We start from the raw sequence: 14,068 nt of genomic DNA on the forward strand, positions 1-14,068 counted from the left end.
GATAATGCAAGCAAGATATTTCAGAGAATTGTTCTGAAGATAAAGGGAAGAGAGAAAGAATAATGTGTGCTGCCTCAGGCTCCTTAGAGGAAAGAGTCACATGCTGCAATATCATTGGCCCAGGAACCAGTCATTGTGGTAGTGAAAAGGGCCTTGTGGGCAAGAGCCCCCTGAATTAGATCCTGCAGCGCTAGGGCCTATAGAACCAAAGCTAGGACCCTTTGGCTGGGTCTGAGAGGCCAAGTGCCTCTCAACCTATCTTGTTGGTCCGCAGGCCAGAGAGTTGGCGCTTGGAGCCTAGGAAAGGTGTGCTGGAGGCAGAAGCTTAAGAGGCCTCAGCCTATCTCTATCTAGCTTTTGTCAAAGTAAGTTGCTCGCCTGGAGTTCTTTGGGCTGTTGTAGCTGGGGCAACGCTTAACTTGCCCCGTGGGCTCCTTTACCAGACTCCAAAGAATGTGGCCTGCCTTCTTTCATCCCCTTCCCATGTGGGTAGAAAAAGAGCACACCCAAGAGTTTAGTTTCAGCTTCATAGAATATCTGCTTGTTGGGTGGAATTCCAGCGTAGCGATAAATGGTGTATGCATGCATGTGGGGAACAAGGTCTGCACCCACAACTGGACTTTCCCTTGTGCAGCTGCTAGACCAGGGGTCAGCAAACGTTTTCAGCAGGGGGCCAGTCCACTGACCCTCAGACATTGTGGGGGGGTTGGACTATATTTTTTGGGGGAAATGAATGAAATCCTATGCCCCACAAATAACCCAAAGATGCACTTTAAATAAAAGCACACATTCTACTCATGTAAAAACATGCTGATTCCTGGACCATCCGTGGGCCGGATTGAGAAGGTGATTGGGCCGGATCAGGCTCCTGGGCCTTAGTTTGCCTACCCATGTGCTAGACCCATTCTGGGTTTCCTCCCCACCTCCAGTGCAGATTTAGGGGGCACGTGGGAGGGATTGGAAGTCCCATTGTATGAGTGGACCTCATTCCATACACGTAACAACTTAGTAGAATCCTATCTGTTGTGTTATACAAACCAGGGGGGTGTAGTGTGAAATAAACTTTGGTCAGTTTCAGTGCAAGCCAACTTTGAAAACTAGTTATGAATCAGGCTTGTTTAACAAACCAAAACTCTTTGGGTTTGTTCCTGATATCCCCCCCTTTTTTTTACACAGTACAAAGATAATACTTTTTGGACAGTGATAACATAATATATATATAATATATTTTATGTCATGTATTTATTTATTTTTTGCTTAAGCTTTCTCAATTTATTTTTTAAAAAATCCAATTGTCCGACTTTCCCCATAATATCTCTTTTTCACCTCCTGAGTCCAGTCTCCTTACCCAGATCTCCATTAATCCCCTCCCTCATGCCGGAACTTGCCATGTCCTTGCAGTGGCTAGCTTAACACTGCTTCTGTGGTAAATTGGTATGATGGTGTCCTGGGCCAGTGTGGGTCCAGATAATTTTTCCTGGGTGGCTACAAGGTTTCTAGGTATGCAAAAAATGCATGGGTGTCTGGAACACTGATATTCCATTCCAATGGATACCTGTCCTGACGTTCCAAAGCAATTGGCCATGGGGCTGGGGCTGGGGGGAGTCCGTAGGGCACTGCTGGGATAGATACCACAAGTGAACCCACCTCATGTTTTGTTTGGAAGCCCAAACATGTTTTTCCTGGCCCACCTTTACCTTTACCTTTCTTCAATGATCACAAACCTTACACTGTCAGTGTAAGGTACCCTTGCCTTTTTCATTGTCCCCAACCTTCTTTTCATCTGACTTGTGGGTTATCAATCTGTTCTTCCTCCAGCAGTTTGTTTCTCAGGGGACTTCCTACTTTGCCCCCTTCCTTTAGCCATGCTACCTCCAAGATACCTCTCCCTTAGCTTCCTAACCTACCAGACCATTATATCACCCAGTTTCCCTGCAGTCAACCCTCCTATTCTGCTGCAGCGGCCACAAATCTTCCATTCCTTAAGCTCTATGTAATGGTTTGTCTTAGCCTTTCGTTTTCCTCACAGAGCTGCCATTGTTTCCAAACATTCTTCTATAGATGGTTTTTCTTGACTACTTAGAATGTTTATGAACATTTCATGACATCACAGCAGCTCAGGCAAAGGAGCTGTTGGGAGGCAGGCATCCAGCCAACAACTAGGGGTTTTTTTGGGTTTTTTTGCACGTTCAACTTATAAGTTCAGAGTGTCTACAAAGAAGAAGTAAAGCCTTGTTTTACTCTAAAGAAAGTCAGGCAATGGGGAAACGCATCACTTAAATGCCTTCTGAAAAATACAAACTTTTGGTTCTTTGAAACAATTTGTTCAGGTTTCCTATATCATTATGTTACACTAAATAATGTTCTGACAGATTTTTTTAAATGGAAATAATACGTCAGCAAAGTTTGTGAGACTGATAGATATCTATATAAATTAGTCAATTTGTTGATATGCAGTGGTACCTCTGGTTGCGCATGGGATCTGCTCTGGAGCTCCAGTCAGATCCCGATGTGTGCATGTCCCGAGGTGTGTGCATGTGCACAGTGCGGTTTGGTGCTTCTGTGCATGCGCACAGTGCATAGAGTGCTTTTGTGCATGCGCGCGCAGCAAAACCCAGAAAAATACTTCCAGGTTTGCCACACATGTATCCTGAAGGATACGTAACCAGAAGTGAACATAAGTAGAGGTACCACTGTATTGAGAAATCTAGCTATCTGAAAGACATTAGTGATGGTTAGACACAGCAGCCATCCTAAAAGGAAGAATGTATTTAAGCGTTATTGTTACTTTCAGTACTGAGTGATTGCCTTTTGGATATTTTCCCTGAAGGAAAAATAATTCTTGCAGGCATGATTATTAGCTTGGATTCTTCTTTTTTGTCTAATAAAATAAGAATTGTAAAGAAAATAGAATTAGAATTCCTTTTTTTTTAAAAAAAGATGCCTGATTGATTTCAATTTCTGGGCTTTTGTTTTTGCTTAAAAGTGTCCACAAGTAACTTTGCAGTAATTCATATTGGAAAGCAGAGTCTTAGCATGAGGTTTTGTTTTGTTGTTGATTTACTGGAATTGAATATTTTTATTGCAAAAGCAGTTCATAATGCACATGCATACTGAACTACCTAAAGATGACATAAAAGGAATATTCCAAAGGAAAATACCCATAGGTTTCCCTAAAAATAACACGTTGTTTTATTGTATGTATGGGATAAAGAATATGGAATCATGTATGTGCTGTTTTTACATGATTTTGTAATTTTGTTGTCCACATTATCAAACTTGCAAAGTGGGAAGAGAATAAGCCCTTGCAATACTAGGTCCCCTATCTGGGCAGAACATTGCTTTAAAAATGCTTTCTTTAAAAGTAGGAACCCCCCCAATACCAAATGGGCCACATGCATTCTGGACAGGACTATAGTATTAGTTCCCGGTTTGGGGAGTTCCTTGGGAAGAAGGGCAGACTCCTCTTCCCTTAGTTGGTCCACATTCTGCTTTCTGTTGCCTACTTGCTGATTCTCCTTCTTTGCATCGTCACCACCACCTGCTTCCTTGCCACTGAGGTAGCTGGTTAGCAAGGTGGTGAATGATGGTGCTCCCTTTCCTCCTCACTTCCTTCTTGGAGAGCAGGTCGGACTGAGCATGAGCAGCGATAGAGGTACTGAGCAGTTATTGTGCCTGCCCTATACTGCTTAGAGAAGGTGGCAAATGGATCCAGGCTGTGTTCAATTCCAGCAGCAGCTTCCTCTTTACCTTCTTACTGCTTACATTACCTTCTTGCCCATCCCCACTCTATCCCCCTCCAGACCATGCGAATCCCTGAGGAGGTGGATTCTGTTCCTTGACACATTGCATGTTTTTGGTCTCAAGTAGTTGGAGTGGTTCTTTGCCTCACTCCAGCCACTTTCAGTTGTACCAGGCACTGTCTGTATATCTCCCCCTTCCTGTTAGCAGACTTTGTGCATAAAAGTGAATCTTCAACAATACTGCTTCCATTCTTCTTAATGACCCTGCAAGCTTTTCCCATTCTGAACAGTCTTGCAATATCCTCCTGTCTCCAGATCTTCCTTATCTGGGTGGCCTGCGTTTTGAGAACTGACCTCCCAAATGACCTCAGCTTTCCTTCCTTGTGATTTTGCCTTGCTCTTGGGTACGGATTGGTGATCCTGTCAATTTCATTTTCTCATTTTTCCCAATCTTAAATTCGGTTTTCCACATTTCCGCAGCACTTTGGGGGACTTTTTTCTTTAAAAAAACAACACATGGAAATTTGTGTGGATTTTAATGCATTTTTTCTTACTAAACACATTTTTGCCTGCAGTTTTGACTAATACACACATTTTTGCAAACAATTTCTCCTAAAGTAATGCATTTTTGTGTATCATTTTTAAATGGGCTTTTAATGCACATAATTTAATACCCTCTAATAATTTAATTTGGACGGTGTTCTCGAAGCTACAAACATGAGTCTGACCAAACTGCGGGAGGCAGTGGAAGACAGGAGTGCCTGGCGTACTCTGGTCCATGGGGTCACGACTAAACGACTAAACAATAATTTAATGCCCTCTAATAATTTAATGCCCACATAATTTAATGCCCTCTAATGTAGTAATGTACTCTGATTAAAAAAATCAGAGAAGTACAACTTTCAAAGGATAATCCTGCAGATGTCCTATGGCCCTCTCTTCTTCTGAGAGACTTCAAACCTTCAGGGACATGGAAACTCTTCTGTATGGAATAATTTCCTTCCTTTTTTAATAGTTTCCTCTAAAAATAGAATGCTTTGATAAGGAGTTAATGTTATTCACATTGTTCCCAATCGAAAGGCATACGTGGGAAAGCTCTGTATGTGCAATAGGGCTTCAAACCACCTTTATGGAAGCAGACCTTCTACTACCATTCAAAACTCATGAGAACTTCAGAAATAGTCTCAGAAGACAGATCTTGGAGGAAAAACCTTGAAAAACCTTGGTGCAAGATCGCAAGCCCTTGCAACTACTGAAATTATATCTTTGGGTTGTAATCTTTGGTGGCAATTATGAGGAGGAGTAGATACCTGCATCTGAGGCTTTCTTTAAAATTAGACATATTCTCCAATATATGGGACCCCATATTTTGGCATTGTAGCTATTAGGTTTTCTCAATGAAAAGGCATTGGTAAAGCCCCTATAATATACACAAGGACTACATTCAGGGAACTCAGAAACGATGGACACAAGAAATCAAACTATCATCTATGCGTGTGGAAGATTTGCAAGAACTTATTTCTGTTTATTTCAAGGGGGAATCCATTGGAATGGCTACTAGAGAATTTCTATAATTAAAGTATACAGAATTTGGGAAAACTGTGACATTCATGGTGACAACTGTGTTACATGTGCAAGAGAGGAAGTGGGTGCATCAAGAGTTCTTAACTGAATGAATTTGTGGTTTACCTTGGTTCTTGCAGAGACAGCCGTCTATATTTATTGATCCAGCTGTGATATATCAGGTATGTTAAAGCACTGCTGCTGCAAAGCTTAGTGTGTAGTGTGTAGTGTTCACTTTGCACGGGGCTGCCCTTTCTCTAGTTCTAAAGTTAGATCTAGATCTTTTCAAGACCAGTATGAACACAAGGACGGAATCATAGTATACAGTACTTTGCATGAGATTCTCCTTTGATTGCTCTTTTTTGTGAATGACTCTTTATGCTTTTCCTATCTTATTACCTGGGACTCGGGTGGCGCTGTGGTCTAAACCACTGAGCCTAGGGCTTGCCGATCAGAAGGTTGGCGGTTCAAATCCCTGCAACAGGGTGAGCTCCCGTCGCTCGGTCCCAGCTCCTGCCAACCTAGCAGTTCAAAAGCACATCAAAGTACAAGTAGATAAATAGGTACCACTCCGGCAGGAAGCTAAACAGTGTTTCCGTGCGCTGTTCTGGTTTCGCCAGAAGTGGCTTAGTAATGCTGGCCACCTGGAAAACTGTCTGCGGACAAACATCGGCTCCCTCGGTCAATAAAACGAGATGACTGCCGCAACCCCAGAGTCGTTCGCGACTGGACTTAACTATCAGGGGTCCTTTACCTTTACCTTTTTATCTTATTACCGGAGTGCACTTTTGACAGCGTATTTCTTCCTTAACTTAGTCTGCTTAGTCTTGTTTCCTCTGAACTTTTTAAATCTTTTTGCAAATTTTAGGAGCTTGGGAGAAGACAAGATTTGCTCTACAGCAAAGTTTTGTAGTACTGTAAATCCCTGTTGCTGTTAAAGATTCTTATACATGCTTATTTTCCAGAAAGAAAATGGCTGGAAGATCTAGCGGTTAGGCTGCCATCTTAAAACCATTCACTCTTTGCAAGTTCTTTTTGTTCTGCGGGAATTCCTCTTTGAGTTAATTGTCTCAAGATTGCTTCCTAAATTTTTATTACATAATGTACTTCATGCTCATTAGACACATTTTGTGAGCAATCTACTCACAATTACTTACAGAATTGCTCATGGAAAGCATTTATGGATAATTCTGAGAAATGTATTCATTGGCATTTCATGAAAATAGAATCACTGTTCTTTGAATTAAATTAAATTACTGCTTATGAATGCTTAGTTGCCTTGTTAGAAAGGTGAGGTACAAATACCGAAAACCTAAATAGTAACAACAATGATAAAAATAATAATCTGACTGGGCAATTTAGATTATTCTTCACCACTGCTTTTGTGTGGAACAGTTGTGCATTGGCTTTGTGGGATCTGTGTTGTGGTTTTGAGTTGGAGCCAAACTGGAATAGCCATTTGCAGATATGTGTAATAGTGTTTCAGTGCTTTACGCGTAACTTTAACTCTTTCTTTGCTTCCTGATGATGGGATAGAACATCAGAAATACTAGTAAATGAATTTTGATACATCATTTATAGAACATAATAGTTTTATATTTTTAAGTTTTTTTAATGCTACCCTTCATTATATTTTCCTCAGAACTATCTTTCTTTGTTAGGGGAAATTTTAAAATGTGCAACTTTACAATGCACGTATTTTCCAGAAAACAGAAGATGTCAAGATGCAGAGTGCTGTGATTTCGTCATTCACTTCCTTTAGGTTTTCAAGTTTGTTGTGCCTGATGTTGGAAGTGATTGTAGTTTCAATAAGCGCCTTTAATGTTGCTATCGTATCAGCTGCTTTTAAGGTTCATAGACTGAACTTTTAAGACCTCATGTTTGAAGGGTTGCTTTTTGTACACAATTAGTTTGCCGTAGCTCTTCGAATTCTCTCTCCATTTTGGTTCTCAACAAGGATGTCAGAAACTATATACTGGGCCCATTTGGGGACTTTTTTCAGGACCTCTTTCGGTTCTGAGTTTACATGTCAGTGGTACAAGTTTGGACCTGCAACGAACGTTGTTCCTGTTCAGGGTTCCAGCCTTCCCCTTTCTAGGATACTCTTGTCACAGAGTTACCCTTGTGCACCAACCCTGTGAGGTGCCAATTATGGTTTCAACCCTTAAGTACTGCTGACAAGCCTCCATCACAAGAAAGTGCACAGCCTTCTGACTCTTAGCCCTGGGATAGGTATCCTGGGAAACAGCCAGCATATTCTTTTCAGTCACTGCTGGAAGGAAATGTCTCTTCTCTTGATTTGCTTGCCCAAACAGAATGACCCTTCTATGTGTTCCAGGGAGTGGTTTCAGCCAGATGCAGTTCTAGATTGAGCAGGCAGAGGTTTACTAGGCATGAGCAAGGGATCCAAGGCAAAATCAAGTTAGTCCAAGTTCAGGTTCTGGAAAGGCAGTGTCAAACATTCCATTAAGGAACAGTAAAGCAGGGTTCAGGTTCCTCAGCAAAGCTGAGGAAAGCAGAGGCCAGATTATGGGAAGGCAAAGTTCAAGTAAGGGGAGAAAAGGACTCTATATCCTGAGTGGTGGCTTCCATTTGACCTGGTTCTATTCTATTTCCCCCCGTGGTCCATTAATTCACTGGGCAATCCTGATCCGCCATGCTGGAAGGGTTTCAGCTGAGAGGGAGGTGTCCCACTGCCTAGTTCTGCCCAGCTGTTCTGAGCTCTGCTGCTAGGAGGCTCCATTGCTACTATGCCTGCCTAAATTGCAGATGGACAAATGCTACTTCTGGCAGTATCCCTGCTGGTGGTAGCCAGAATATACCCCTGAAACAGGTCGTTTTGGAGATGAGAGGGAATGGAGGTAGATGTGCCAAGGATCTGCTGACAATGGGCTTGATCTGGACCTCCCTGCTGCACCAGCTGGCACAGCAAATACACCCACCCGCCCGCCCACACCTAACACAAAAACACCCAACAGGATTTTCCTGCTCCTTCTTCCATCCATTCCATATTTAAATAAACTGTTTCCTTCTTGGGCAATGTTATTTCACTGGGATCATGAAGCTGGCAAAATGGGCAGCTTGTGAGGGCTCTAGAGGCTAGACCTACAATAGAAAGATAAAATACACACTTATATCCTTGCTTTGCTGATGATTTATGCAGTTTCACCCTGTGTGGTTTCTTGGCTTTAGAATCAAGGCAAGCTTTTGACTACAATGTGTTTCAGATCAGAGCACCTTCTTTTATGAGTTGCCTGAATGCAAAGAAGCAGTATCCTTGTTTAGAAAACAAGGATGGGGGGTCCACATTTTTTATTTTTATTTTTTTGGTTATACAGTTATATGTGGGCATGTTCCAGTAAAATTTAGACCAAAAGCTGTCCCAGCTCCTTGTGCCAGCACTGTTCTTTTTTCCTCTGTTGCTCTTGTATTGCACTTTATACTTTCAAATATTGCATACCAACACTTTTTTTCTTTCAAAATTAGGACACAAAAATAGCTTCACTAGAACGTAATATCAGAGACCTTGAAGATGAAATACAGATGTTGAAGACTAATGGAGTTCTGAACACAGAAGATCGAGAAGAAGAAATCAAACAAATAGAAGTTTACAAGAGTCACTCAAAGTTCATGAAAAACAAGGTATATTCTTCTAATCAAATGAGAGCACTATTTCAGTTCAGATTTTCTGAGGGTGGTGGTAATTTTACCGTCAACCCTTGATCCGAAGAGGGTGGTGCGAAGAAAACCTTCCTGAAAAGTACGATAACTTTCTGGAGGTATATTGTTTTCACTGGTAATTTACCTTAGTGAGAGAAGTTTCCATGTTATATTCTGCGTGCATAGGTAAGTAACCTTTGTTAGAGCCACGTCACACAAGCGTGAAAAACTTGTTCTAGTTTGAGGGCATTCTTTGGGGCAAAACATATTAAATTGCTGCAGAAGGAGGAAGTGCTTTTGTCCTCCAGACTAAAAATCAAGCTCTCTGCCATCTCACCATGCACCAGAAAAATCAACTGTGGAATTGAAGACAATTGAGAGCTCCCATAATTCCGCGTGTGGCACATATATTCATTTGATGTGGACAATGGTAGGAATATTAGAAAGGTGTAACCCTTCTACACAGGTTAAGAATCCACTGGACTATAAAGACAACAAGTCAACATCAGCTAAGTCTGTTGAGTCATCTCTGAAATATTAGGCAGTCACAATTCAGGTAACGAGCTAAGGAAAAATATGTTTGATTTGCTTTACCTTCAGAGCAGTACTCCTCCAGAAAGCCACCACATGTCTGGGGTCATGTATAAATAGATTGGAGTTTTAGAAATGTAAAGCGGAAGTTACAATGATTTTGAGAGGGTGGGATGCAATAGATTCCTCTGCTCTTAAAGGGCAGATGGTTGAGCATACCATTGTTTTGTCACAGCCGTCTGATCAACTTTTTGATAATCATGCTACATTCTGATGAAAGTCTGTTTAACCTGTGTCAACAGCCCTGTCCTTCCTCTGACAATTGAGATTTGCAGCAAAAGATACTACTTCTGCCATTCATCACAGGACCTTTCAAGGTGGAAAAAATATTTATATGGCTGTCAGCAAGGAGATCTTATTATACCCCATCTGTCGGACCTGAGATTGCTGATAAGGAACTGTGATAAATATAAGTCCTGAATGATGGCAACCAGGAGAACAAGGCCCCATTCACAGGCAACAACTCTAGGTGTTATAATGCTCTTTGGAAGAAACAAGATTAGATTTAAAGAGTATCTACATATATTTTAATTTAAATGAAAAAGGCACACATGACTGCTAAAAGCAGACAATTGTGGAAGGTTGATTATTTTTCTTGAAGTCTGTGCTTTAAAAAGCAAAGTTTAAAGTTGCTCAGCACAAACACATGCACACACACACAATTTATTTGACTTTATTGTGGTAGGCATTTATCCACTCTTGAGGGGCTCCTAGGCCAGTAGCCAAGACTTTCAAAAAGAAAAAAGGTTATAATTTTAAATAATATGTATGTAATAGGAAATGGGACAGGCACAAAGCTTAAATTGTTTGAATTCGGAATTGGATCCTGAGCCAAATCAAGACAGCCTCCAAGCACATTAGAATCATAGAATTGGAAGGGGTCCCAAAGGTCATCTAGTCCCTATATCACTATATCACCTATAATGCAGGAATCTCAGCTAAAGTATCCATGACAGATGCCCACCCAACCTCTGCTTAAAAACCTCCAATGAAGGAGAGTCTACAATCTCCCGAGGGAGCCCATTTTACTGCTGAACAACTCTTACTGTCAGAAAGTTATTCCTGATGTTTAGTTGGAATCTCCTTTCTTGTAACATGAATCCATTGGTTCGAGTCCTACCCTGTGGAGCAGGAGGAAACAAGCTTGCTCCATCTTCCATGTGACAGCCCTCAAGATATTTGAAGATGGCTGTCATTTCTCCTCTCAGTCTCCTCTTTTCCAGGCTAAACATACCTAGCTCTTTCAACCATTCTTCATCATGCTTCATCTCCAGACCCTTGATCATCTTGGTTGCTCTCCTCTGCTTGTCAGTATCCTTAAATTGTGGCACCCAGAACTAGGCGCACTAGTCCAGGTGTGGTCTGACCAAGGCAGTACCAAGCTGTACTATTACTTCTCTCGATCTGGACACTATAGTTCCATTGATGCAGTCTAGAATAGGCTCCTACATCACACTGTTGACTCATGTTAAGCCTGTGATATACTAAGACCCCTAAATCCTTTTCATGCACTGCTGGTAAGCCAGGAGACCCCTATCTTATATTTGTGCATCTGGGTCTTCCTGCCTAAGTGCAGAACCTTCCATTTGTTCCTACTGAAATTCATTTTGTTGGCTTGGGCCCAGTTCTTCAGTCTGTCAAGGTCATTTTGAATCCTGATTGTCTTTTTGGCATTTGCTACCCTTCCCAGTTTGGTGTCATCTGCAAATTTGATCCCCTCATTTTGTTCATCCAAGTAGTTTATAAAGACTTTGAACAACAGTGGGCCCAGGACAGAACCCTGTGGCCCCCCACTTGTCACTTTTCTCCAGGATGACGAGGAACCATTAATGAGCACTCTCTGGGTTTGGTCAGTCAGTCCACTTAACAATTACCTCATCCAGCTCACATTTTTCCAGCTTCCTCACAAGTATACCATGGGGGACTTTGTCAAAAGCCTTACTGAAATCAAGATACACAAGCATCCCCCTGATCCACCAATCTTGTAACTTTATCGAGAGAGAGAGAGAGTGTGAGAGTGTGAGAGTGCTTCGTCTGGCATGGCTTGTTTTTGAGAAACCCATGCTGGGTCTTAGTAATTATAGCACCCTTTTGTAAGTTCTCACAGACCTACTGTTGAATTATCTGTTCTAGGACCTTTCCTGGTATCGGTGTCAAGCTCACCGTAGTTACCTGGGTCTTATATTCCCCCCCCCCCTTTGAAGATGGGAACATTTGCCTGCCTCCAGTCTGCAGGGACTTCACATGTTCTCCAATAATTCTCGAAGATTATAGACTGAGATTGCAAGCTCCTTTAGTACCCTTTGGTGCAACTCATCAGGCCCTGGAAATTTAAATTCAAGTAAAGTAGCTAGGTGTTCCTTTAACACCTGTTTTTTTGCTTTGGCAGTATCCTGCTTTATTGTGGTCAAGGCACACACGCCTAATAAAAATGACTGCCCATTCAGCATGAGAACATATTTTGATTGGTCTTTTCACCATCATCATGTAGGCAGATTTCAGTCTGCAAGCTGACACTGAACTGGAAAAAGAGGAATTTTATTTTACAGTGGTACCTCGGGTTACAAACACCTTAGGTTACAAATACTTCGGGTTATAGACTCCACTAACCTGGAAGTAGTACCTCGGGTTAAGAACTTTGCCCCAGGATGAGAACAGAAATCGTGCGGCAGCAGCAGTGGGAGGCCCCATTAGCTAAAGTGGTACCTCAGGTTAAGAACAGTTTCAGGTTAAGAACAACCTCCGGAACGAAGTAAGTTCGTAACCAGAGGTTCCACTGTATTTTATTTTTTATTTTGCCAGCCCAAACCCAGTCTTTCCCCTAAGAAATATGAGATACTTTGCTTTATAAAAAGAGGTCCAGCCTTATGTCTTGTTTCAACCATTAAATAGTTCACCAGAGAAGATCTAGTTATTATTTTATGTGCATGGCAAAACTCTCTACCTGTTTGCAAATCATGTAGCTGGAGTTGTTTGCTAGTGAGTAGAAATACATAGCATATCTATAACCCAAATGACACCATGTTCTTTAACTGATTGTTTATCGGGTGTTGCTTGTATGATGGATAAAATTGTGAAGATCTTTCAGTAGAGATTTGGTTCTGGGATAGCCATATGGGACTCATATAAAACACATGCTGTTCTGCATACTGGCTTCAACTTGACATTGTACTGTGTGGAATTTCACTCACCTTATTTTGATATTTTGGTTTTGGCTATATATCTGTGCTTACTGGTGGTTTTATGGCAAATACATGGAAGATGTTTGCCATTCTTCCAGAAAGATCTTTAAAAAATTAACATGCCCTTGAGTACATTGAATATTATGTTTTAATTTTGTCCTTGAATGGGTTTTCTTCTAAACTCCTCTCTTATTTGCATTGAGATCATGCATAATTTGCTATTCCTTCTTCCTTTGCTTAGCTTGCAATCCTTTTAGATTCCTTTTAGATTGTAATTTAGACCTGCCTTATTTTGCTTAAAGTCTCCATAGAATACCAACCAATTTTCAGCGCTTGCTATATTATAAATGCTAATTATTATAATAAAAGGTGGCCAGAAAATGGTTCAGTTAGAACAGGGGTGGTGAATCTGTAGCCCCCCCTCCCAATATGTTCTTGGACTCCATCAGCCCCAGCCAGCATGGCCAAAGGTCAGAGGTTATGGGACACAGGTTCCCTATTCCTGAATTAGAATAACAAATCTAATGGAGAAAGAGGAGTTTGCATTCTTCTTTAAATATTCCACATGTGCAAGTATTTGTAATTGTGTAAGATGCCTTTTGGATTTGATTCTAAAAGAATTGATATCATATGGGGAAATGAAACAAAGTAGAGTGGAACATGCAAGAAATATTTTCTTGCAACATGTGACTCTGCAATATTATAGCTGATAAATGTACTTTTATTAATCTGGAGCATCTGGGCCGAGCATTGTAAACTTGTGATCAAAATCCAGGTTTTATTGGCTGCTACTCCAGTTTTAAATCTTTCTTTCTCCTCTTCTGTACTGTAGTTATGGGCTAAACCAAATCCCACTATTGGAGAAGGTGGCTTTGTGCTTATGGGATGAATCCATGGCAAAGTGGCTTTCATGACACGATGTAATGTTTAGACAGCACATGTGGCTCGCAATCACCTACATTTCTGTCCAAAGCTTGTCCAGCAATATCAATCACATGTGGAAAGAAATGAATGTACTTTATATTGCATATGTAGATAAATGTTACTATCTGAACTCAGGAAGCAAAGTGGTGTGGGAACTGCTGGATTAAATTGTTGTGCTTAATACTAGTACTACTACTAATACATATATATGTATATCTGCAGATTGACCAGTTGAAGCAGGAGCTTTCAAAGAAAGAATCAGAACTTCTTGCCTTACAAACTAAGCTTGAAACCCTTAGCAATCAGAATTCAGATTGCAAGCAACACATTGAAGTGCTTAAAGAGTCACTTACTGCCAAAGAACAGAGAGCTGCCATACTTCAGACAGAGGTAAGGTATTTTATT

General features: G+C 41.1%; 1 protein-coding gene across 12 annotated transcripts in view; it reads left to right on the top strand.

Annotated features, from left to right (window-relative positions):
• The window catches only part of ERC2 (ELKS/RAB6-interacting/CAST family member 2), a 521,838-nt gene that overhangs the window by 131,842 nt on the left and 375,928 nt on the right, over positions 1–14,068 (top strand). For all 12 annotated transcript variants that reach the window (XM_083420965.1, XM_083420973.1, XM_083420963.1 and 9 more), the window contains 2 exons: positions 8,793–8,948; positions 13,886–14,053. In XM_083420965.1, coding sequence (XP_083277091.1) covers positions 8,793–8,948; positions 13,886–14,053 — 324 coding nt within the window. The remainder of the gene's footprint in view (positions 1–8,792; positions 8,949–13,885; positions 14,054–14,068) is intronic.

Source organism: Podarcis tiliguerta (assembly GCF_965153285.1).
Source record: "Podarcis tiliguerta genome assembly, chromosome: 2".
Lineage (NCBI taxonomy): Eukaryota > Metazoa > Chordata > Lepidosauria > Squamata > Lacertidae > Podarcis > Podarcis tiliguerta.